This window comes from Hylobates moloch, unplaced genomic scaffold, assembly GCF_009828535.3.
Source record: "Hylobates moloch isolate HMO894 unplaced genomic scaffold, HMol_V3 SCAFFOLD_1, whole genome shotgun sequence".
Classification (NCBI taxonomy): Eukaryota; Metazoa; Chordata; class Mammalia; order Primates; family Hylobatidae; genus Hylobates; species Hylobates moloch.
Window position 1 is genome coordinate 2,620,330 of NW_026652276.1, and position 24,747 is coordinate 2,645,076.

A 24,747-nucleotide genomic window follows, 5' to 3' on the forward strand; every position below is an offset into this window, starting at 1 on the left:
ACACACACATACACACACACACAGTGAGAAAACAAGATTACATATAGTCTCGGTATCTGTATGAAACTTTGTATTGATTGAATATTCAGTAGTTACTGATGTGTACTTACATGATTTACTAGTGTTTTTGCCTTACCTTTGCTTCTGTGATCTTACTCCTTCACCTGGGATATGATTTTCTTCCTTCTGAAATAATCCCTTGTTAGTTCAGCAATGGTTTCTGAATGGTAAGTACTCAAGTTTTGTTTATCTGAAAATGTTTTTGTTTTCCCTTTTACTTGAATGATAGTTTAGATGGGTGTAGAATTGCAGGTTGCTGTGTCTTTCAGCAGTTTGAAGACATTTCATTATCTTTTGGCTATTTTTTTTTGCTGTTGAAACATTGACTCTCAATACAATGTTCTTAGATCATCTAACTTTCCTACCTTGGTGCTTTTAAGATCTTTTTCCATGTTTAGTGTTTAATTGTTTTATTGCATTGTGTCTGGATGTCGATTCATACTTATTTATCTTAATTGAGACTTACCGTGCTTTTTAAATCTAAGGACTGTTATGTCCGAATTCTGGAATATTCTCATTCATTATCTGTTTTAATACTGCATTTGTATGTTTTTTCCATTCTTTAGGAACTCATACTAGGTCTATGTTGGACCATCTTATTCTTTTATCCTTGTGTCTCTCCTTTATCTTTTGCTCTCTTTGTGCTGCATTCTGGTTAGTTATCTAGATCTAGTTATATCTTTATATCTAATTTGCTGTTTTTATCTTTAGATCTAATCTGTTCTTCTCAATTATAGATAATTCACTTTATTCTTTTTAAAAACTTCTCATCTCCCATTTCCAGATTTTTTTCCTTCATGATAGTTTCTTTTCTTCATTTAACTTTTTTTTTTTTTTTTAGTGCAGCTTGTTGTCTTTTCCACATTGTTTTAATATTTGTGGACATTTTGGAGTCATTTCTCCGTTTTGTTGTTCCTGCTGATTTCCACATGGTGGGTTGTTTCCATCTATCATTTGTGATGTTAAATTTGCGTGGTAAACTCTTCAGCAGGGGACTTCCCTCCCTCCCTCCCTCTCATCCTCCTTTGTGTGTTTTGTGTGCTGTGGATTGTGGATATAACCTTAAGGAGCTATTTTTCTTTGTCTTCCTGGGGCTGCAAGGTTTCCAAGGTTCTAGACTAGTTTTACCCTTATTTCTAGACTTGAGATCCCAGAACTACTCAAAGAATATGAATCTGGAGGCCACATCCACAGGGACGCGGGTTTAGGGTCTTAGATTCTTACTGAAGCCTCTTCCCAGCAATCCTCTATTGCTTCCCAGGCCTGCTGGGTGGGGTTTTCTAGTTCTCTTTTCATAGACCAGACAGCCTTCCAAGAGTTCTGCCCGGACACAGGGTCTCAGTTCCAGTTCCCTGTCCAAGCCAGGCTCGTGGCCACCTCTCCTGCCCACCCGGATATGCAGCCCCCCACCGGGTCCCTGGTGCCTGTCTCCAGTTCTGATGACTCTTGGGCCCCAGGAACAGGCAGCTGGGTCTTAGTGCACCTGCTTGGAGTGCCGTTTGCTTTCTTTCCTTTCTGGTAATTGGGGTCTTCTCTTGAACTCAACTCTGCCTATAATATTAGGGTGAGATTTTATTCTATCTTCATAACCATTTCTCTGTTCTTACAGTGGGAGGCGAGGGATCCTCATCGAGTCAGTGCAGTAAGGTTTGGGAACCTAAAGCTCTGGTTGACTTGCTGTGTTCTGTAGCTCTGTGTTGTGGACATGAGGAGGCTCTGTGTTTTTCAAAGTGTAAAATTGGCTTTTACTACAGGCGTGTGTTAATTCAGAGCATCAAAGCAAGGAGTACACATTGAGCCACTGCTGTTTCCCAGTTCCTCTTTTCTTGTAGTTGAGTGAAAGGGCTAGCCCTTCTTTCTGGTTGTCTGATTATTAAACATGACATCAGTCATAACAGCATACAGGGGTGTTTGTTTTAATTCAAGATTGCCTTCATGCCCAGTTGTGGGACTTTATGGGTATAAAACCAAATAAATTTGCTTTAGATTACGAAAGCTGCATCTTTGTTTTGTTTTGATATAATTTCTATGTTTTATTTGCCATATAATTCTGATCTTTGCCACACTAACATAGTGGTACGAGATTTATCATCTGAGTTGCATGTTGAGTGATAGGAAGTGAATTTGTTCCCGGGACTCTAATATCTTAAGAGAAGATGAAAATATGTTATGAACTTACTGCCACATATGAAGTGTGATGGGAATGTGTGTTGTGCCTCTGCTCTGCCAGGCACGCTGCCAGCTACACAGGAAGCCTGCTGGGAAGTGTGCGGTGCGGGCTGCCACGGCCAGCGGGCTCTCCATTGCAAAACCGGTGGCCGGCGAAGCACAGGCGGTGCGTTCCTGGCGGAGAACAGTCTGGGTCTTAAGGGTGTGCGTGTCAGGGAGGGAGGAGATAAATGATCGGATTTCTACTTCTTCAAAATTCAAAAATAACTTTATTAAACAGAAGATAAGGGATTGTATTTTAAAATTTTGGATAACTCTGTTCTTAGAACTATGAAGCATTTAAAAACTTGGAAAATTGTTTAAGAAAACATTTTCACCTACTGACTGTCTGGTAAGTCGACTGCCCTCTGGTTTGGTGCAGTGTTTGTCCTTTGGCGGAGAAGCAAGGGGAGGGCGGTGGGCACAGACCATCTTCCCATCCTCAAGAAGGAACTTCCGTGGGACATGAGAGCTCTTGGAGGCAACGGCTTCCTTTTTGTTCTGCTCTTTCCCTCGAGCCTTTTGATTTTTCTCTTTAACTCTCTGCTAAAACCTGAGAAATGCTCTCGGCCAATCTGCTGATGGAGGGGAAAGTCAGAGGACTTGCTCCCACAATGTGGGCTGTGTCCGTGGTGACATGGGCTGTGTCCGTGGTGGCGTGGGGCATGTCCGTGGTGGCGTGGGCTGTGTCCGTGGTGGCGTGGGGCATGTCCGTGGTGGTGTGGGCTGTGTCCGTGGCGGCATGGGGCATGTCCGTGGTGGCGTGGGCTGTGTCCGTGGTGGCGTGGGCTGTGTCCGTGGCATAGGCTGTATCTGTGGCAGTGAGGCTTGTGACTACGTTTGTGGGTGCTTAGTCCAGTCCTCTCAGTCCTGCAAGGTTGGAGAGCATCCTGGCACCCATTCGATGGCTGTAGACAGTGAGGCCCACACTGGTCAGCTGGCTCATGTGGCATCACAGGCTCCTGGGAGTGGATCCCGGCTTTGATGCTGGGCAATCCTGCTCCCACACTCCTGGCCAGAATCCTGGAGCCACCATGACAGTCGTCATGTGGAAACCACAAGCTGGAAAGTCTGGAAGGGGCAGAAATCCACATCCTGTCAGTGACATTAGCGTAGTGAACATCCAACAGCAAGTCGCTTCTCCTGGTGGTGGCTCTATTTTTAGAAGATTAAAATAGAACTCAATACAAAGAAATCACTGTATATTTAGAAACTGAAGCTTCTGTTGTATAAAAAGGAATAGTGATAAGATTAAGTTAGTCTTGGTGTAGGGGAAGTTGTGATGTGTAGGGTATGTTCATTCTGTGCATAACAGAAATGTAATAGTGATTTCTGCAGATGGTACACCTGCTTCTTAGAGGATCCAGAAAAGCTGGTTTTGTTGGAGGGAGGGGTGTGCTGGAGTACTATTGAATTAAATAATAATGATGTGATTATCTCGAATGTACATTTATACCATTGAATAATGAGCCTTGTGCAGTGGGAGAGCGTGTTCTAGAATACAAGGAGGTAGATTGGAGCATCTCGAGCAGGAGCTAGGACTGCAGGTACTGTGTGGTTACAGCTGAGGCCAGTGCCTGGAGAATGGAAATCTTTTATTTCTTATTTTTGTTTTTATTTTTTATTTTTATTTTTGGAGGCAGGTCTTGCTCTGTCACCTAGGCTGTAGTGCAGTAGTGTGATCTTGCTCAAGAGATCCTCGTGCCTCAGCCTCCCGAGTAGCTGGGACTACAGTCGCACGCCACCACACACCCAGCTGATATTTTGTATTGTTGGTAGGGACAGGGTCTCATTATGTTACCGAGGCTGGTCTTGAATAATGACCTCAAGCAATATTCCCACCTCATTCCTCCCAAAGTGTTGGGATTACAGGCGTGAGCCACTGCGCCTGGCTGGGAGTGGAACTCTTTACCCAGATCACCCACGATGCTAGCTGCGGTGGCATCTGTGTGTCTCCCCCACCTTCACTTTTTAGAAATAAAATTTTGTTTGAAAACATTTAGGAAATAGATATGAAAATAAAACTACGTGGTGTATATTATTAGGTAGTACCAAAATTAAGGAGAGTAAAACTTCTTGAAATGTTTTAAAGTTGAGGACATGGAAACCACTCATGTGGAAAGGCCCTTTCCACCCCACGTCATCCTCTAAGGGAGCTGACGGCGCCCACAGGGCCAGGTGCCAGCTGACGAGTCTCTTTCCGGACGTGCTGGCTGCACCTATAAGTTGATGCAGGTCTCGAGGTGAACCAGGTGTGTGGCGGGGACACATGAACACACGTGGGCAGGTTCCCCGGATCTGCAGAGGGGAGGATCCCGCTGAGGGTGAGGGAAAACCGTCCCCGAGTCCCATCTCTGGCAGTTCTTCTGCTGGGGAGGCCCATGAGCCAGTCCACTGTCGTGCCCCTTTGCTGTGGCCTCTGGCAGCGGGCTTCTGCTGGAACATGGCAGTCCACAGTCAGGCCACTGAAAACCATCCTTTCTGTCCAGGTCCCAGGGAGGAAGTGCCTCTTCTGGCCCCTTCTCCTTGGAGAGGCCAAGACGTTCCTCTGAAGGAGGCCCGATGCCTGTGTCACCACTGCCAGTGCACGCTGAACCCACAGCAGCTTCTGGATACTTCCAGGAGAATGGCCTGCAGTGAACCAGTGCTTGATTGTGTACCGCTGTGTCTGCCCCAAGACAAGCTGCTGGAGGCTCGAGCCAGTGGCAGCCCCAGTGGCAGGAAGGCATGTGGAGCTGACTGCCCGGAGCTGGACCGTGTGGGGCCCTGGACTATCCGAGTCTCACGTCACATTTCACAGCCTGCAATTCCTTGTTCTTCCCTGCTGGTTCTGGCCAGGTGGCCCCGGGGTCTCTGGGGAGCCACCTGCTGGGTTAGAGACCGGGTACTGAACACACAGTGATGTTATCACTTTTTCCTCTCCCCTCAGACCCCTGGGGGCCAACTCTGTGTCTTCATCAGCTGGGTTCTCAGCACCTAAGGTGATGTCTGGACCACACCTGTCTCCTGACAGATGTCTGGACCACACCTGTCTCCTGACAGTGCTTGTCAGAGACACGGAATAAAAGCAGGGGGCTTTGTTTAACCAGAGGACATCCATGCATCATCATAGGAGACATGGAGCGGGGTATTCCCTGCACTTCCGATGGGAGAGGCCGCGGTGGCCATCACGGAAGATGCTCCGCTGGGCAGCAGTGCACGGCCTCCTTCCAGAGGCGGGAGGCCTGGAAGCAGAGCTTCCCCTTGGATGACGCGTCACAGCAGGAAGGAGCACAGCTGTCGCGGGGTGAGAGGCGGCAGAACCGGCGTGGAGCAGCCAGCTGACACGTTAAACGAGTCTTCACTGCTTATGTATGTTTTGTGCACATTCTTTCCTGACACAAGAGTTCTGAGTGCAGTGTGTGTCACTTAATATTCAGCTCCTTGTTTTTTTTCTTTAAAAGCTCAGCTAAAGGAATGAATAAATATTTTAGAAGACTAGAGCCCCTCCCAGGATAGGGTGGTATTTGGATAGTGAGATTTCGGGTAGAGTAAAGGATGCTGCTGAAATACATGTTGTTGTACAATATGGAGAACTTGAATTTTGAACCATTGACACAAATTCTGAACATTTTGGATTTTTTTTTTTCCCTGAGAAAGTCACAAAGTAATGATTCAAAGGAGGTTTAGACGTACTGTTTGCTCTTCACAGTGGTGATTGGCTCTCTTAAAATCAGCAGGTTCCATCAAATCTGCATTTTGGATTTCCAGTTTACTTCTCCCCACTCAAGCCTCTCTGTCTTTCCCACCTGGGTGAGTGTGGCACACCCACGCCGAGTCCATCGCAGAGTCCTGATGGATCCCTTTCCCCATCTCTCCCAGCTCTCTCTCCGCCTCCCCCGCCTTCTGCAGCCCCTCCCCGCCCTGGGCGACACTCCGCATGGTGGCTGAAGTCGGAATGGAAGGTCCTTACCCTGGCCTTCGACCTGCAGCCGTGTCTCCTCTGCCTGCCCCATGGGAACCCCCCAGGCTTGTTCCCCTCCCAGGCCTTGCCCTTACTGTTCGCTCCACCTCGCGTGCACCTCGTTGGGATCGTTCACCCCACATGTCCTTCAGGTGTCTGCTCAAATGCCACCACCTAGCGGGGTCCTCTCAGGTCACTTTGTCTAAAAGAACAGTCCCCGCCCTGTTCCGCCTGCGTGATTGTTATTCCAGCACATGATCCCACACGGTCTGCCAATTTACGTGTCATCCCCTCTTCAGCAGTGGAAGCAGGGACTTACAACGCTGTGTCCCCAAAATGGTGACCATCACTTAGCAGCTAGTTCAGGAAAACTTGAATGAATGAGCCAGTGATGGGATGTTGACCTTGAGGCTTGAATGAGTCCGTGTGGAGAGGCAGAACAGCAGAGTGGGGGTCAGTTTGCTTTTGAAGTTGGTCCCAACCTTGATCAGGATGGCCTTTATCATCTCCCTGGCTTCTTTAAAATGGGGACAATAATAGTGTCTGTGCCAGTTATTTCCTTGGTGACAACCATGAGTGCCACTTCTGTGAATGAAACCCAGAGATAAGTGCCTGACCATCATCAGCTCCCGCTAGGAGTTATGTAGCTGTTACTGTTTCTCATTTAGAATGTAAACAGGATGTTATGTTTAGTTCTAGCAAGATACGGCAACAATAGTTTAGAAAATTAAATACATTTTCAGTGAATTGAGGCAAATATTGTCCTAAAAAGTGCTAGAGGTGGCCGGGCGCGGCAGCTCACGCCTGTAACCCCAGCACTTTGGGAGGTCGAGGTGGCGGATCACGAGGTCAGGAGATCGAGACCATCCTGGCCAACATGGTGAAACCCCATCTCTACTAAAAATACAAAAAAATTAGCCGGGCATGGTGGCGGGCACCTGTAGTCCCAGCTACTCAGGAGGCTGAGGCAGGAGAATGGCGTGAACCTGGGAGGCGGAGGTTGCAGTGAGCCGAGATCGCGCCACTGCACTCCAGCCTGGGCAACAGACTGAGACTCCGTCTCAAAAAAAAAGTGCTAGAGGAGTAAGTCTTTAAACCCAAGGGGCGTGTTGGCTGAAGCACCTTGGAGCAGACTTTTGCTGGGTGAGGCCACCGGCCTGTCCCTTGGGCAGCTGCTAGCGGGGTCAGCCCGACTCACGCAGAACATCACCGAGTGTTATGGGCTCTGGGGGAGCCCCAGCCCTACACTCTCACCCCATCTCACTGGCCATTGACCACAGATGGGTCACTTCCGAAATGCTGCCTTAAAGTTGGCGTCAAAGGATCCTTTTTCTGCACAGAGAATGAGTGGTGCTTGCAAGTCTGGTTTGGTGAGAGGAGAGGGTGTGGTCCACTGTGGTCCGCGCCCTCCATTTTCCACCTCGCTCCAGGGACGGATCTCTGCTTTGATGCTCCCAGCCGCGCAGTTAATGTGCCTGCCTAGACTTTCCGCAAATGGCTACTTTGGGTTTATTGTTCTGAATTAGTGACTCATTTTTCGTGAGCTACTTATTAACATGCACCTATTTTCCAGCTTCCTGCCACCTAACCACAAGCACCTTTAGCGAGTTTGTGATGTTCAGCAGTGTGGAAAATATTCTGGGAGAATGGTTCATCTGTATAGTGGTTTTCGTTGCTGAGTCACATTTGGTGAGCAGCTTGTTCGGCTCAGCTGCCCTGGCGTGGAGGGCACGGGCCCCGGCTGCGGCACTGAAGGGAAGGTGAAGCGGGAGGAGCAAAGGGAGTCTCTCGCCCCGCACGTACTGTGTGCCTTGTTCTTTATCTGTGTTCGTTTATTTGGGAGTCTCTTGCTCCGCACGTACTGTGTGCCTCGTTCTTTATCTGTGTTCGTTTATTCACTCCTCATGTCAGCCTCGTCTCCACTCGACAGGGGAGATATTCCACCCCAAACCCTGCAGGACTGCCTCCCACACGGGGTCTACGTCCAGGTGGAGGGTAGATTCGGGTAGGAATTGTATAATATTTGTTAGACTTCTTGGGAGTGAAGAGGTGTTCGTTTAGAAAGTAGGATGCCTGCGGGGAAACAGAAGCGGTGGATACAGCATGAAAAAGTGGGCCTTTTGGTTTGCCCGGCCGCGCGGGTGGCCCTGCAGTGAGGGAGCGCGGTTATCCACGAGCAGACCGCAGAGCTAGTCTCCAGCCACTGCCGATAGCTGCATCACCTTTCATCATTAACTGAAGGGAAAACTATTTTACATGAGCTGTGGAGATGCTATTTGTGTGTTTTGCAGCGTTCCTATTTGACGTCTGTTGTGTGTGGCTCCTCCCACTGGCTCTGGATCACCTAGCAGAGGTCAGGTGGCTCTGGGGAACCTGCACACGATGCATGCCAGATGATCCTCCTCGCACGCTCCCAGCGTTGTACAGAACAGCTGTGCAGTGACTCATCCACGTGTGCCCTCACCACTGGGCAGTGGACATCCTCTAGGAGCAGAGACGGTGCTGTTTTCAAAGGCAGGCGAGGACATTTTCTCCTGATTTGCTAAATCACTTATGAACACTTGAGCTGGCCTGTGCCACTTGGTAGGTAGGGGTAGCTGAGAGCTGTCTCTCCATGTTGTCTTACTTAGGGAGGAAGCAGCATGGCCAAGGTAGGCCCTGCAGAACTGTCTAGGAGAGGCCCGGAGACACTCCCTCCAGGAAACGCTGTTCTCCAGACGTAGAGCACAGAGCAGGGCCTTGCCGAGCAGGAGGAGCGGCTTGCTTTCACTCTTCCCGGCGCCGTGGCCATCACCTGCTCAGCCAGCGCCTGGCCGGCCCCCGCCCACGCACTTGGCTCTGTGCTCGGTGCCAGGACCTGTGACGACAGGACAGCCCCATTCAGTCCCCGGGCAGCCCCTTTTCCACACTGATTCCTGACACTGCTTCTCGCATCCTGTGGCCCGTGGCGCCCCCGTGCTTCTCCAGCTGCCACGCCTCCTGGGTGCGTGGATGGTTTCTCAAACGGGGGAGGGGGAGGGGCGAGGCGGCCTTTTTCCACTGCCACATTTTCCCTGGGAAAATCCCCGAGTAACCTGCTGTTCCCTTTCCTCCGTGGCTCACTCCTGCTGGCGTTCGCCTCCCCACCGGGCTCCGTCTGCCTGCTGAGTCTGCGTGTCCAGCGGGCTCAGTTTGCATCTTTTGTCCCTGTCACCCGACTAAGCCGCAGGTGTTAGCAAGCCTGGCCTGGCACGTGAGAGCAGCTGGACACCCCCCTGCAGTCTCCTCTGGCCCATGTTTGGGCAGGTGCTGGCACCAGGCAGACCCATGGCGGGACTGGACTCAGGCAACCAGTGTGGGTCGCGGGTTCTGCTGGGCCGGGGCCAGGCTTCTGCGTTGCTCGCTCTCACGTTCCCAGACGCTCAGGGTCTGCTCGCTGAGCTGTGAACCAGACGTGTGTGCCTGCTTGAACACATAGGGGCTGGGGATGAACTGAAGACTATCGGGATATTCGTGAAGGAACAAGTTAGGTAGATCACCTAGCAGATGCTCAGCGAAGACAAACTGTATTGAATAGAAGGTGGGGGCAGGCTTGTCTTTATTCCCGGCATCTCTTGAAAAATTGTTATGAAAAGTTTCAAAGACATATGAAAGGAAAGAGACAAGTGCGTAGAGCGAGCGCCCACAGCCACCTCCCCCCAGGAAATCCCTGAGGCTCCCCATCTTGACCCCTTCATCTCCCCACACCTTTATTTTCTGGAGAATTTAAAACTGATCTCAGAGGCCATAGCACCATCCCTTAAATACTTGAATGTGTGTTTCTAACAGATCCAACCCCGTTATCACACTCAGCAGAATGAATCACGATTCCTAAATATCATCTATACCCAAACGATGTTTCATTTTTACTGGTTGTCTTAAGAACTGTCTTGTTACAGCCAGTTGTTCAAATCCAGACCAAAACATTGGGACTGGCGGACATACCTGAAATCTCCCCTGCCTACTCTCCGCCTCACTAAGTCCTTTGTTCTGGGATTTTCTGTTTCAAGACTTGACTGATCATAGCCAATCCAGTGTCCTTTAGCAGGTTCCGCCAAACTTCCTGTAAGCCGGCAGCTACAGCTAGTTTTGATTCTTGGTGGAGAGACAACAAGAATACTTCTTAGGTTATCCTTGACATTTTAAAAGACTGCCTGATTACCCTGAAGGAAAAATATTGCTTAGGGAATCTTTTTCCATTTTCATTTTCTCTAATAAATGCACATAAACTATGTTGGACATGCCTGAGGAATTCACAGCACTTACTCATTAAAGTTTAATTTCTATTAATGGGCAGATGCAAGCACTGTTATGAAACTTTGGTAATTTTCAGTAACCTACGCAGTGGGGAAAAGCAGAATCTAGTGGCCTGGGGTGCTCGAGGCTATGAGCAGAGCTCCCAGGGAGGGCCGGTTGGGTGGGCACGAGTTTATGGAGCATCAATGCTATGCCTAGTATCCTCCAGGCCTGGGGTAGTGCCAGGGTGTGGGCCACACAGTGGAGGGAGGATGGGCTGATGGTGGGGCCGGGGGCTGCTGGGGTCACTCAGCAAAGCAGGAGGTTGAGCTGGGAGGAGGCCTGCGCAGGTGCAGGTCCTGCTTAGGGCGGCAGATGGAGACCCCTCTGGGGGTTCAGGTCAGGGGAGGGACCTAGGGGGAATTTGAGTATTTGGCTGACCTTGTAGATCATTTTGTCTCCAAGCCATGACATTTCAGCCCACTGAACTCCCTTTTATAATTTAATTGAACAAGGGCATCAAAGTGCCAGTAAAATGCTACTGCTGGTCAACGCAGGTTAGAGGCCCAAGGGGATGGCGTGATGGCCCCAAACCCAAATAGATACCCACTTCATTCCACACTCACTCACACGCCATGTGGAGGGGAGGTTTGCATGTGGGTGTGCACCGCACCATGCCCTCCAGGAGGTGCGGGTCTTGGTGGGCCACGTGAGCCCATGCACAGCGCTTTCTCACAGACACCTGCCAGTTTGGTGCAGGCCGAGAGGCTGTCTTCCTCATGGCCAATCCTCCCAGCAGAAGGAGTTTTCCGTCCCTGTTTATTCAGGCAAAAGACAAGTCCTTTTGCCCCAGACACGAGAACCAAGTGGTTTCTTTTGTCTTTGCTTTAAGGCTAAGCTTTTCTTTAAACCATGGGAACTCTGCCGTTGCCCACGAAGTTTGGTTTGAAGGTATCGGGGCTTCTCTGGTCTGATGTCAGCCCTTGCTAGGTGTTCATGCAGCTCAGTCCCTGGAGTCCCAGTGAGGCCCTGGGACAAACCCCAGTTGAGGCACATTCTCTGAAATACCCAAGCAGGATTGCTCAAAGCCGTCAAAGTCGTCAAAAACAAGGAAGGTCTGAGATACTGTTGCAGCCTCGAGAGGCAGGACCCAGGCGCTGGGACAGAAAATGGACACCAGGGAGAAACGGAGGAAATCTGAATCAAGTCTGGGCTTTTTCTGTCATGACACCTAAGCACAGCATCCTAATGGAAGATGTTAGTCGTAGGGCATGAAGGGTGCAAAGTACAGGATAAGTCTCTACTAGCTTTAATTTTTCTATAAGGTCACAGCTGTTCTAAAACAACACCTTTGTTTGAAAAATATGAAAGGATGGGGAGATTGGCTACAATGAAGACTGAGTCGTTACTGTATGCCAGTAGCCCTAATCTTCCATTCCCCCGTGTCTGAAAAGCAGCTCTGTTAGCACAGTGAGGTGTGCACAGTGAGGTGTGACCTATACTACTCTTGGGTCACAGCGGTTTCACTGTTTTTGTCTATGTCAGCAACTCCCCACCAAACACTTTAGAATGTTAATTTATCCGGCCGGGAGCAGTGGCTCACACCTGTAATCCCAGCACTTTGGGGGGCCGAGGCGGGTGGATCACGAGGTCAGGAGATCGAGACCATGCTGGCTAACACGGTGAAACCCCATCTCTACGAAAAATACAAAATACTAGCTGGGCGTGGTGGTGGTTGCCTGTAGTCCCAGCTACTCGGGAGGCTGAGGCAGGAGAATGGTGTGAACCTGGGAGGCGGAGCTTGCAGTGAGCTGAAATCCAGCCACTGCACTCTAGCCTGGGCAACAGAGGGAGACTCCATCTCAAAAAAAAAAAAATTAATTTATCCAATTCTCGTTTTATGCTCATAACAAAATATTGAAGTGAGGTGCTAAGGCTGAAATGTGGGACTGAGGTCTCCGAGTCTTCAGAATCAAGCGTGGAAAAGAGTTTAGACATACCTCGTGTGGAGCTCTTGCTGCCTTCCTGTTCCTGAAAACTCCCCAGGCCTGACCACACTGGTTTGTCACGGGAATGCAGTTAGTTTGACATGAGAAAAAAAATTTTACCATGTTATCAGATGGAAGGAGAAATTACTTAATAAGCTGAATTGATGCAGAAAAGTTTAATACAGTTAAGCAAACATGTGATTTAGAAATATGTCTTGGCAAACTGGTAGTAGATGGGAACTTCCTTAATCTGATAGTTACCTGTTGGACACCTGCAGCAAGCAGTACACTTTCCAGTAAAACATTGGAAACATCTTTCGTAAGATCAGAAACAAGACCAAGGTGTCTTTTATCACCATTTCTCTTTAGTTACTATACTGTAGGACTGAGCCAGCAGAATAAAGAAGAAGAAAAGGCGTGAGGTCTGGAAGGTGGAAACAACTGTCATTATTTGTACGTGACATGATTCTGTATGTAGAAAATACACGATAACTACAGAAAAATGATTGAAATTAATATTCTACGATACAGAACCAATAAGTAAAAATTAATTGTATTTCCATATGCAAGCAAACAGAAATTGAAATGGAAATCAAATATCAAATACCTAGTAATAAATCTAAAGATGTTCAAGACCTCAACACTAAAAATTCTGAAACATTTCTGAGAGAAATGAAATGAGGTAATAGCCCATGTTCATGGATTGAAAGATGCAATACTGTAAAGATTATCTTCTCCCCGAATAATAGATGCAGTGCAATCCCAGGCACAGTTCATTCCCTCCCTCCCTTCCCCGCCCTCCTCTCTCTTCCTCTCCCTTTCCCTCCCTCCCTCCCTCCCTCCCTTTTTCCTTCCTTCCTTCCTTCCTTCCTTCCTTCCTTCCTTCCTTCCTTCCTTCCTTCCCTTCCTTTCTTCCTTCCTTCTCTTTCTTTCTTTTTCTCTTTTCTTTTGGTGGAACTTGACAAGCTAATTTTAAAATTTATGTGGCAGAGCAAAGGGCCAATTTTGCCCAAGATGATCTGAAAGAAAAAACTAGGGTTTTTTGCATCGCCAATATTAAGAATTATTGTACAGTTATGGTGGCTAAGACAGTGATTATTGGCAAAACCAAAAACAAGTGGGCTAACAGGATTGAGATTTGGCTTATAAAGGAACTAGTATTGCCAATCCATGGTGAAAGATAAGACCTGTTAGTAACACTGAGGGGACATTTGGCTGTTCTCATAGGAAAACATATCCCAAACCCCTGTCTCATAGCGTATACAAACATCAGTGTCAGTAGATGAGAGACTTACATATAAAAGGGAACACTGCAAAGTTTCAGGGTAAAAATACGTTAAAATATCTCTGCAGCCTCCAGGAAGAGAAGAGTTTCATGAACCTGACATAAAAGCAGAAGCTTTGAAAGATTGAGAAATAGGACCTTTGAGAGAATATCTGCAGCATTTAATTGGCAGAGGATTAATGTTCAGAATTTGTAAAGAATTCCTCTGAATCATTACGAAAAAGACAACCCAGCTAGGGGAAAAAAACGGATCAAAAAGACATGAATCCAAAATAACCAGTGAAAAAGCCAATAAACATGAAAGAAGATGGTCGGTGACATTGGTCATCCAGAAAAGGCAAATGAAACCTTCAAGAGACACCCTTTCACCCCAACCTGGCCAAGACTAGGTGGTCCCGGGCAGGACTGGGTGGTCCCAGGCAGGTCCCAAGGGTGGAAACCACACTTCCTCCCCATTCCCTTCCCCTCCTAGTTCAGGAGCCTGTGCGTGGGGCTTTCACATACTGTGAAAAGATACCTCCTTTCTTGTGTGACAGTATTGTGATGTGAAACCCTCGGTGGAGGGCACTGGTCTTGGTGGGTACCTCTTTGCTCAAGGTCCAGCTTCAGACAAGCCACGGTTTAGTTGAGACGGAACTGGGTTCCGGCTGGTGCTCACTCCATGATCCTGGGAAACTGCACAGCCCTTGAGGCCATTTCCCCAAGTGTGAAGTGGGGGGCCTGGGCCCTCCGGGTGAAAGTGAGGTTCCTTTGGCTCTGGAAGGCCAGGTTTCTGGTTAGACACACCTACCTGTCTGACGCGAGGTGGATTCCGAAAAGCAAAAGCACTATCTGTCTTAGTCCTGCTCCTCCCATGGGCAGACTCCGAGTCTCAAACAATGCTCAGTTCACGCTGGGTCCTGTCTGCGCGAAAGGGACTCCTGGCAAGGGTGACAGTTGACTGTGGGTGCGTTGAGCGCACTGGGGCACATCACGTGCTGGTGAGGGCATGAGGTACCCGTGCTCCTCAGCCTCCCTCTCAGTGTGCATCTGGTCTGCAGCCCCAGCGCTGATTAAATGCCGTTTGAGGACACTCAGTACTATCGTCCCTGTCCAGCAGGGTTTCCAAAAATAGATTCTCAAGCGGAGACAGATAAGGGGGAACCTGCTTGCAGCAGGTGTGTGATGAGGAAGCAGTACTTTGATTCCCATCTTCATTATTTTCCTGCTTGTAAACGTTAGGTTCTTAGCACCGCCTTCTCCTCAGCCTGAGAAATTTCAGCCCAGAGGCAGATCAATACGGAAATTCCACCTCTCTTCACTAATTTCATTTTAACTCACTCTGGAATATGATATCTGAAAAAACACAGCATTAAGAATCTATTCTGTGCACATTCACGGATGCCGTCACGCATTCTAGCTGGCTGTGTCCCGCAGCTTGTCTGTTTCACCCTGGTGACGGATGTTCTTTGCCCCACTGGCCACGCTGTGTTTAGGTCCGTTCCAAAACTGTCTTTCCCAGGCCTGGTGGCCCCTGCGCCTTCAAAGTGCACTCACTGCCACTGCTTTGCCCCCAGGATTGTGTTCCACCAGCCGCCTCTGGCAAAATGCCTTTAGTGTTTGGCTTCTCAATCATGGCTGCTTCCCTGAGCCCCGGCCTTTCATAATGACGGATGCGGCATCTGTCATGCTGTCCAGGTGGATGACCAAGGACGGCTCAGGCCGGGATCTTGTCTTAAAGAGACTGCGGCCGTGCTTCCAGCTGGCTGGGGCTCATGGGGCCTCCGCATGTGGGGTTAGCGTCCAGCACTGAGACCCATGTCTGTGCCGCTGCCTCCAAGGCCCCCGTGTGCTTGAGACACTCCTGCTGTTTTCTGATAGTTCCACATGGCTGCCCCATTCCACGAGACGCAGGCCCTTCCTATTAACCCAGTGCCGCATCCGAACAGCTTTCCCGTCAAGCATTTCCATGTCATTCTACAAAGATGTGAACATGGCAGTGTTGGGCGTTTGAATTTACAGGTTGTTATGAGGCCAGCCAGGCCCAGTGGCGCACAGTGAGAACAAGCAGCATCTCTGTGTGGTGGAAGAACGAGCCTATCTGGTCTTTGTCCTCGTTCCTGGCAGGGAGCTCCTAGGATCCCGGGAGCTTCCTGAGTGTCAGGCGAGCCTTTCGTTACTCCTAAGGAGGAGCTTCTTATGGACTTCTGAGTTTATGCTAATGAAGTGACTTAGGGCAGGACCCTTGGATAGCCTCAGGATGGGGCCGGTCACCAGGACCCAGAGACGAGAGGAGCAGAATGTTCAGCCGCACCTGCTGACCCCAGTGGTACTGAGACAGAGGCTCCTGCACTCAGGACCCCTCCAGACCCTGCCTTCATGTTGCTGTGTGTTTGCATCTTTTACAATAAACCCATCAACATGGTAAAGTGTTTTTCTGAGTTTTGTGAGCCCTTCTAGCAAATTACAGAACCTGAGAGGGGCTTGTGGGAACTCCTGATTTATAGCCGATCTTTAGAAGTCCAGGAGGCCCAGGACTTGCGTCTGAAATGGGGGCAGCCTTGTGGACCTGAGCCTCTAAGCTGTGGCGTGTGTGCTAGCTCTGGGCAGTTATTGTCAGAGTGGAACTGGATCATTGGATGCCCAGTTGATGCCAGTTGGCTGGTGTCAGAAACCACCCCACCCGTCAGTGTACAGAACTGGACATGTTAAGTTCAAGGTCTGGTTTACGCAGGGAATCCACGTGCTCTTATCGAACGGCATTCACCTTGGTGTGCCGGCTAGTGCAAGTGCGCGATAAATGTCTTCTTGAAGGGTAAGTGGGACCTGGACCAGCCCAGTGCCCAGAAATGTAGGTGAGCCAAGACCCACTAAGCTGCACCTTGATCTGAAACACACGAGTGCTGCTTGTGGATACAGAAACACCACATATCGTGACTTACAAGTCGAATCGGTTGCACTGAGATCTGATGTGTCTTCCTGCTTCAGTGTAGTAAAAGTAACTTGCAATTAGGCCTCATTTATGAACTTGGTGCTGGAGGGATTCGTCTTTTGGGCTCAGGCATAAGCAGTTCACTTCCAAACTCAAGAAGGGGCTTCATGTGAGCTGGGACTCTGGCCCCACCGCTGCTGCTCACCACGGGGGGGCTTCTTGGTTTCCAAACTTTCTGGTCCCAGGGCTTTTGCTGAGATGGAAGCTAAGGATGGGCATTGAGCTGACTACAGAGGAGGCAGTTCTGGAGGACAGGCATTGGCTTGGAACTGTTGCAGAGCCCTGACCAGGGTGGTCCACCCAAGCACCCTCCTCTTGACTCCTTCCCATTGGAAAACTACAGCTACATTGAGATCTGCAAAAGGGCCTTCTGCTGTTTCTGAAAGTATTTATAGTGGGATTTGGGTTAAATACACACACACACACACACATACATACATACAGGCACCTTTTTGAATTTTTAATTTTTTTTCTACAATGAGCATCTATTTATTTTTAGGGGGGAAAAAGGCTTGAAAAGTACATTCCACCACTATCTGGGGTCTCTTTCTGAGTTGCAGTGAAGGTTCTCGTGAGACGTGGCATCATGTTCACAATTCAGCATCCAGGCCATCTCCTAGGCAGCCGTGTTCTTTGAGAAAGCCCTGGAATGTGTGAAGACTTGGGGCGATTGCTTAGGTCTGGTGGTTGCTTCTAAGGTGTAGCCATGACCTGCCAGTCTTTCTCTTGACCCAGGGAAGCAGAACTGTTTTGCACCCGAATATGCCCAGTGTCTTACTGTCTTTACTTCTGTTTTGAAACCTTAAGAGTTGCCGAGACTTGGGAGGAGCTGCTGGTTGGTTGGAGAGGTCCCCATGGTTTTTTGTTGTTGTCTTAATTTTTATTTTTATTTCTGGCACCCACGTTTTGATCTCTGCATTGCCCAAGAACAGCCTCACCTGTGAGCTCTGCAGGTCCATGTTGGCCTCACACTTCCCCAGTTCTAACTTAGGACGGGCTTCGATGTCAAGAGCGTGCCCTCCAATCTCCTGGGGCCCTTCTTTCCGTTCTTGGGTATTGAACATCTCCAAGGACATGCATGGGTTGGCAATGCTAGGAATTATCTGTTTTGGATAAAAAGTGAGTTTTTTTTTTTTTTTTTTTTTTTTGCAGTCGTTTGACCTGATGTTAGTTGTTTTTGTCCTGTTTTAAAACTTGTATCTACAGAGTTCCATGGCTGCCCTGCGAAACTGGTGCTCTCCTCCTTCGCTTAGTAAGGAAAATGACCTCCGCGTGCAATCTGTAATGATATGCACATTATTGCAGGGCATTTTACACCACTTGTCAGAAGCTAATTTTAAAAGAAAAGTGTGATTCCTGGAAATCTTGCCAGAGTTTTCTTTCCTTTCTGCTTGGGAAAATATAGAAAAATCCCAGGCAGTCTAAATCCAGCCTGCACCAGGTTTAGGTGGTGGGTGGGTTCCAGTCTCATCTTTGCAGTGAGTCTGAATAGACAGAAACAGCTCCTGAATACAGTCTAAAAGTGGATTTAAAAGAAAGGACTCTGTACCTTGAGAACACCTGGTGAAGCGTTCTCCTCCTTACCTATTTGCAGCTGGAGCGGCCTCAGCTCGCCTCCTTCCCTGTCCGCACACCCGGAGGGTTCCGAGTGCTCCCTGTCCTGCGTTTCTGTGAGCGTCCAGACCGTTTGTCACTATCTGAGAAGAGGAAGGGCTGCTCTTCTCTTTTTATTATCTTAGTGCTTGTGGTCTGCAGAAAAGCCGACTTCTGATCAGCACGAGTGGGTATAATGTGGTTGCTGAACAGGGGTAAACCCAAATTGCTAAGCCAGTGGCTCTTAGGCCAGAAACAGGTGTTTGCCCTATCTCAGTAGGAGGCTATTTTGATTATTCTACAAAGGATCTTTGATTTTCTTTGGCAAATACAAATAATCTGTGACGAAGCTGAAAGTGTCCCTCTTTAAAAGTAGGAAGGACACATGCATTTCATTGTTTGGGGAGTTATTCCCTGCACACTCCCAGCATAAAGTATGTTGGCTGAAATGCGCGCAGTTTCTGAAGCCAGTGCCTTCTCTGTTCTCCAGATGGACTTTCTGGCCGAGACCAGCCAGTGGAGCTGCTGAATCCTGCCCGCGTGAACCACATGCCCAGCACGGGTAAGTCCGCCCACCCCTGCCTTGTCCGGCCGGCCCTGCGCTGAGCCAAAGAGGTGTTCAGAGGCTCTGCCTTACTGGAGGAGTGCAGAGAAGGCGAGGGGGGAGGTGTGGGTTATCAGGTTCACTGAATTTGGGTGCTCTTGCTGGTGGTAAAAGAGGCCATCCTTTCTGGAAATGAAATGGCTCCATGCCATGTAAATGGTAAACACTGATTTTTTTGTTGTTGTTTTTCTCTCTGGTGCTAAAGGATGTGTTCTTCCCAAAGGCACCAACTGCTTGGTCTAGGTGTAACCCCTGGCCCTGATCCCCATGAGGGCCTGTAGGAAAGACCTCTGAGCTTGCAGTGGGTGGGGCTGGGTCCCACTGGCCACACGACCATGGACAGACCACACCTTGTCCGTTGCCACCAGCTTTTGTTGGTTAAATGAGTCAGTGGCATCATCTATCTTCCAAGTACCTTTCAGCTCTTTAACAACAAAAGTATCAGTGGTGATCAGAAATATTTCATTCCATAGGTAATTTTTATTTATTTATGCATTTGTTTATTTGGAGATGGAGTCTCACTCTGTCGCCCAGGCTGGAGTGCAGTGACGTAATCTTGGCTCACTGCAACCTCCACCTCCTGGGTTCAAGCGATTCTCCTGCCTCAGCCTCCCCAAGTAGCTGGGATTACAGGTGTGCACCACCACACCTGGCTAATTTTGTATTTTTAGTAGAGACAGGGTTTCACCATTTGGCCAGGCTGGTCTTGAACTCCTGAGCTCAAGTGATCTGCCTGCCTCGGCCTCCCAAAGTGCTGGGATTACAGGCGTGAGCCACTGCGCCCAGCCTCGTAGGTAACATTTTAAGATACTCCAAGTCTGTAGGCCATGGAAACAGACTTTTCCCCCCTTTTCTTTGTCTGTAAAACCCGTTTCCACGTAGAATCCTCCAGGGTTTAAACTCCTTGTGAGGGTATCATTCTTCTTAGCCATGCAGCCTCTCCGAGAATAAAACCCGAACCTCCTGAAGGCGTGGGGCTGAGGGAACCAGTGTTCTGTTCCACATGCATCCTGCAGGGCAGTGTGACCGGGCCTTGCAGGGACTAACTACGTCCTGAGGCCTGGGTCTCTGGTCTTGGCTCTGCTGCGCCTTCCTTGACAGTCAGCCTTTGCTGCTGCCTGTGCCCTCCAGTGCCCCAGTTAGACCCACTCATCATCCTGAAAGGAAGTTGAAGCCAGCTTGAAGCCAGGCTGAATGTTTCCAAGAAGAGATTTCCTTCTTTGCCTTGTGATTCTCCTAAGTCGGCCAGGTTTTCTGTCATTTTCCAAACCTGGAGTTCTGGAGGTGTCTTTGCCCTGCTCCGGGAAGGCTCTCTGTGTCTGTGGGGTACGGTCCCCTGGCCTCTTGGGAGGTGCTTGGGGGGCTCATTTCTGTCTGTTGTTTTACACCTTGATTTTACTCTGCATTATTACGGATCAAGCAGTTTATTTTTTACCCCAGCACACTGGAGCCTGGGGGAGCAGTGGGGACCTTTAAGTACCAGATGAAGATGCACAGTTTTAAAATTTTGGCTTATGTCGACAGTTTTGGTTTTCACTTTCTCTCAAGTTCACTTTGCCGGTGTTGTTTTCGTGTAAACACTGAATCCTGTGACTGGGGCATTTTTGAGACAACTTGCTTGTGCTTAACCGGGCGTGGCATGAGGGTAAGAGGATTTTCTGATAGCTTGATGGGCTGGGAAAAGATGGTAAATATGCATAGTTTCCGAGTGAACCAAAAAAGGTGGGCTTCAAATTACTAATCCGGCTTGGGAAGCGCACCCTGCCTGTTGAGACCTGCCACGGGATCCCTGCCTGGTGTGAGGACAGGCTGGGGCTTCAGCCTCCCACAGAGGGCACCGGGGCCCGCCTCTGCTGCCCATTTGCGTGGGAGCTTGGGCGAGTTGCCGAAGAGCTCAGTTTTGTTTTCTCATTTCTTAGCCGGGGATGATAACGCCTCTCTACAGAGTTCTTATAGAGATGAAAGGTATGTGTCAGCTTTTTAGCAGTTCCTCAATAAATGTCATCTCAGTGTCCCGTTGACTAGTATTGAGGAATGTGTGTGATGTAGCCTTTATATCCCCGTTCAAGGCCTGGACCTGTCCTGCAGCCTGTCACCCTCATTCTCTTCCTTTGGGGTGAACCGCCAGACTTGAGAAGTGGCATGTTGGGAAGGCTGCCCCGTGATGCTGGCCATTTACCTCCCTCGTAATCAGGTTCCCATTGGTCTGAGTCAAAGAGAGTGCCGTGTCTTCTGGTATTTATTGCATATTCGTGCATGGGTTGGTGGACGTGGTGGGAGTGTTTGCAGAGTAATTTTAAATAACGTAGCAGCGATGCCCAGGAACAGTGGGCAGAGAAAGAACGCATGTGTGTGCAGCAGTCCTGTATGACATCCATCACTGAGCCTGCACAGTGCCTGTGCCTTAGAAGCCTCTGGTGTGAAGCGTGTTCTTTCAAACTACATTTTGGTCATTTCAACCCATTGAAAAATACTGCAAAGAAATATTAATCTCAGGTTAGGTGATAACTTGAAAATTGATAGGAAAATGTCTTTAAAGCCACATTTTTATGATATGGGAGTATAAACATTTTTAGGTATATTTTTATGTCAGTCCTCAATTGTTGTTATACATTTCCTAATGATTGAATTTAATCTTAACTATTCTTTAGACATTTTGACGTTTGAAGGTGTGGAAACAGACTGATACACACACACACACACACACACACACACACACAATTGTCAGGAATGACTCCAGCAGTCACTGTGAGAGCTCGCTCCCTTTGAACAGATGAGCGTGTACTTGGAGCAGGAAGGGCGACCGGGCAGCCCTCCCCACTGTTGATCTGTCCCGTTTCCTGACCATTCCCTCGTGTGAATGCTGTTATGTTCAACACAGTCTTTTTCTGATTATGGTTCTTTTTCAATACACTTAGTCCTAATAAATTCCCACTTCCAACAGAAAAGCATTATTCATACCATGTATTTGTGTGCCACCTTGAGATTTTAGAAACGTCAGGTAAGCATATCATGTGCTCTGGGAAAGTCTATGCAGGTTGAGTATCTCTTATCTGAAATGCTTGGAAGCAGAAGTGTTTTGGACTTTGGGTTTTTTTTTTGGATTTTGGAATATTTGCATTATTCTTACTGGTTGAGCATCCTAAGTCTGAAAATTCAAAATCAGAAATGCTCCAATGAGCATTGCCTTTGAGTGTCACCATGAAAAAGTTTTGGATTTGGAGGCATTTTGGATTTTGGTTTTTGGGTTTGGGATATTGTCAGCTGTACTGGAGGAGGAAAAAGCCAAAATGCCATTTGTCTTAGATCAACTTTGATTTCTTCAACTTCCCTCATAACTTTTTATCTGTAGACTTTCTTCTGTCTTTCTTTTTAAAAATGTTTTAAAAATTTTAATTGTAAAGTAGCTCTATCATAAAAGAAAACACATAACCATTTGCCTACCACTAAGATATAACAGACATGTTGTTAGTATTATTCCGTCTTTGCCTCCTGTTTCTTTGCGTTTTGAATAAGTGGAATGTCACAGTTGTGGACGGGGCTTTGCTCTTCCCCCTTCCTGGGAGTTGTTGTCTGCTTGGTGAGGGGAAGGGCCACCCTTGGAGGAGACGACATAGAGGCAGATCCCAGGCAGAGACATGGTGGCAGGGTGGGTTGGGGGCGGGAGCTCGTGACCCCCAGTTCTCTGCCAGAGCCTTGTGTTTTCCCATGGAGTGAGCAAACAGAGCCATTGGCTGAGTTAGGCTGGGGAGATGTTGCAGTTTGAGGACAGAGGAGAAGGCATGGAATTAGTCAACCAGGAGAGACCAGCAGAATGTCATACAGGATGACAAACCCAACTATGCCCAAGGGCTGAATTACGGGGAACTTAAAAACTAGTACTACTCAGTCATTCATTTCAGAATCATTGTAATTAAAACTCCTCCCCTTCCTTATTATAAAAGCAATGCGTGTTTATTGTAGAAAAAAATCACTGAAGTGGTGGGTGTTGGGTTCCAAGGCTGGAGGTTGAGCTGGCTTCCAGCCAGGCCTTGCAGGTGCTCAGCAACCTTGATTGAGGAGAGGGGTGCTTCGGGGAGGATACCTACCTCAGGCATCCGGGAGCAAACTGGAGGCAAACAAAAAAACATCAGTAACAACAGAAGTGTGGATGAAGGACTTACTGTTAACCAGACGGCATGCTGAGGGCTTACGGCCCTCACGGCGCTGCTCTCCACTGTGACCGAGTGCCCTGGCTCCTGTACCCCCTCCTGCTCCTACAGAAGGAAAGCCAGAGCCTTGGATCCCGTGGCGGCTATCCCAGGGTCGCTCAGCATATACATTACAGGGCAGGACACATCTCTGCCCTGAGGGCTGTGCTACTGGGGGGAAAGACATCCTCAGAAAATGCCATGCTCTTCCATCAGCCAAAAGAGGAAGTAGAGGCCAATGTTAAGACCAGAACGCTGGACTAGAGAGAAGCATGTTCTACAGTTTCCTGTGGCATAGGGTGGCGGTTACATCACCCTCTTGTACCTGTGTCCTGGGAAACGTGTATCTGTCAGAGTTAGGGAGGCTCTTTTTAAGGTTATATTTCAAAAGCACCATTTTTAAAAGAAAACTCTGGAACCTTAAAGGGGATTAACTAGAAACTGTAGAGAAACTCTCCAAAATAACACAAAATTCACGTTTGGCTTCAGTGTTGGATTCCCAAATCTAAGGGGTGTTTGATCACCACACTGTCAAAGGAGCTGTATTTCCGGACACTGCTCTTACATTTTGGAACAGGAAGTAGTTGAGGTTGGCTGGTGCCTGGAGCTCATGCTGCCTCCTAGATGTGTTTTGTGGTGGTGATTGCGTTGTTTTGTTTGGTGAGAAGAAAGTGGAATCTGGTAGAAATCTGCAAGCATGTGTGACCTCAGGGGAAGCTTCTAAAGTCTCCCTTTATTGGCACCGGAAGCTGTTAATTACCTTCATACACAGAGCCCGCGGTAACAAAGTCCTTGGTTGTAATATTCCTGCGTGGTGCCCCTTTGTGAGTTTTTGTCATAAAGTTGGCATTTCTGGGGTTTGGATAGGGTCCAGTGAAGGACCCACGGCCACCTCTGGTGGTTCCTCGAGTGGCCCCCACGGAAGGACTGGGCAGGAGTGGCAGGAAGAAGAGAGCCTGTGGCGGCCTCATCCTAGCGGTGCCTGCCGTGACTGCGTGGGTTGTTTTCCTCAGATCAGGGGAGTGTCTTTGAGGAATCAATGCCCTCTGGCCCACGGACTCAGCTGCTCGCCAGCCACGGTTGAGGATTGGCCAGGACGGTCAGGTCCACTGCAGAACATGTTGCCTGCTTTGCTTTTGTTTCTTGTTTGTTTTGCTTGCTTGCTTTGTTTTAATTTTTGGAGGTAAAGTGAAGTGTAGAATGTAAAGACATCAAAGTAAAACTGTTTGTGTAAAACCAAAAATAAAATTCTAAGTCCCCCAACCCAACGAATGGACCCCCTCCTTGACCAAGGGGTCCCAAAGAAACTTGAAAAATGAGTTCAGGCCCTGATGGGAATGGGGGGTTGGACAGGCCTCCTTAGACCCCCGCTCTTTTTGGCGTTCAGGCCCAGCTGACCAGCATTAACATTAAAACAGCGATCTCTGACTGATGAAACAGACACAGCAGTAAGATTCCTGGTTCCACCCTGACTCTGGGATAGCAGCAGGTGACAGAGAGCAGGCCCTGCAGGAAATAAAAGTGTTTTACCCCAGAATATATTCCTTCCAACCTATTTTGAGTGGCTATAGAAAACTGCCTCTTGCGGGGGAAATTTGCATTCTGGAGAGAATCCCATGCCCTTTCCAGGTCTCTTTTTCCTGATCCAGGA

At 48.5% G+C, this 24,747-nt stretch overlaps 1 protein-coding gene across 6 annotated transcripts in view; it reads left to right on the plus strand.

Annotated features, from left to right (window-relative positions):
- HDAC4 (histone deacetylase 4) overlaps positions 1–24,747 on the plus strand; it is a 354,088-nt gene that overhangs the window by 149,829 nt on the left and 179,512 nt on the right. For all 6 annotated transcript variants that reach the window (XM_032762194.2, XM_032762230.2, XM_032762216.2 and 3 more), the window contains exon 3: positions 18,793–18,864. In XM_032762194.2, coding sequence (XP_032618085.1) covers positions 18,793–18,864 — 72 coding nt within the window. The remainder of the gene's footprint in view (positions 1–18,792; positions 18,865–24,747) is intronic.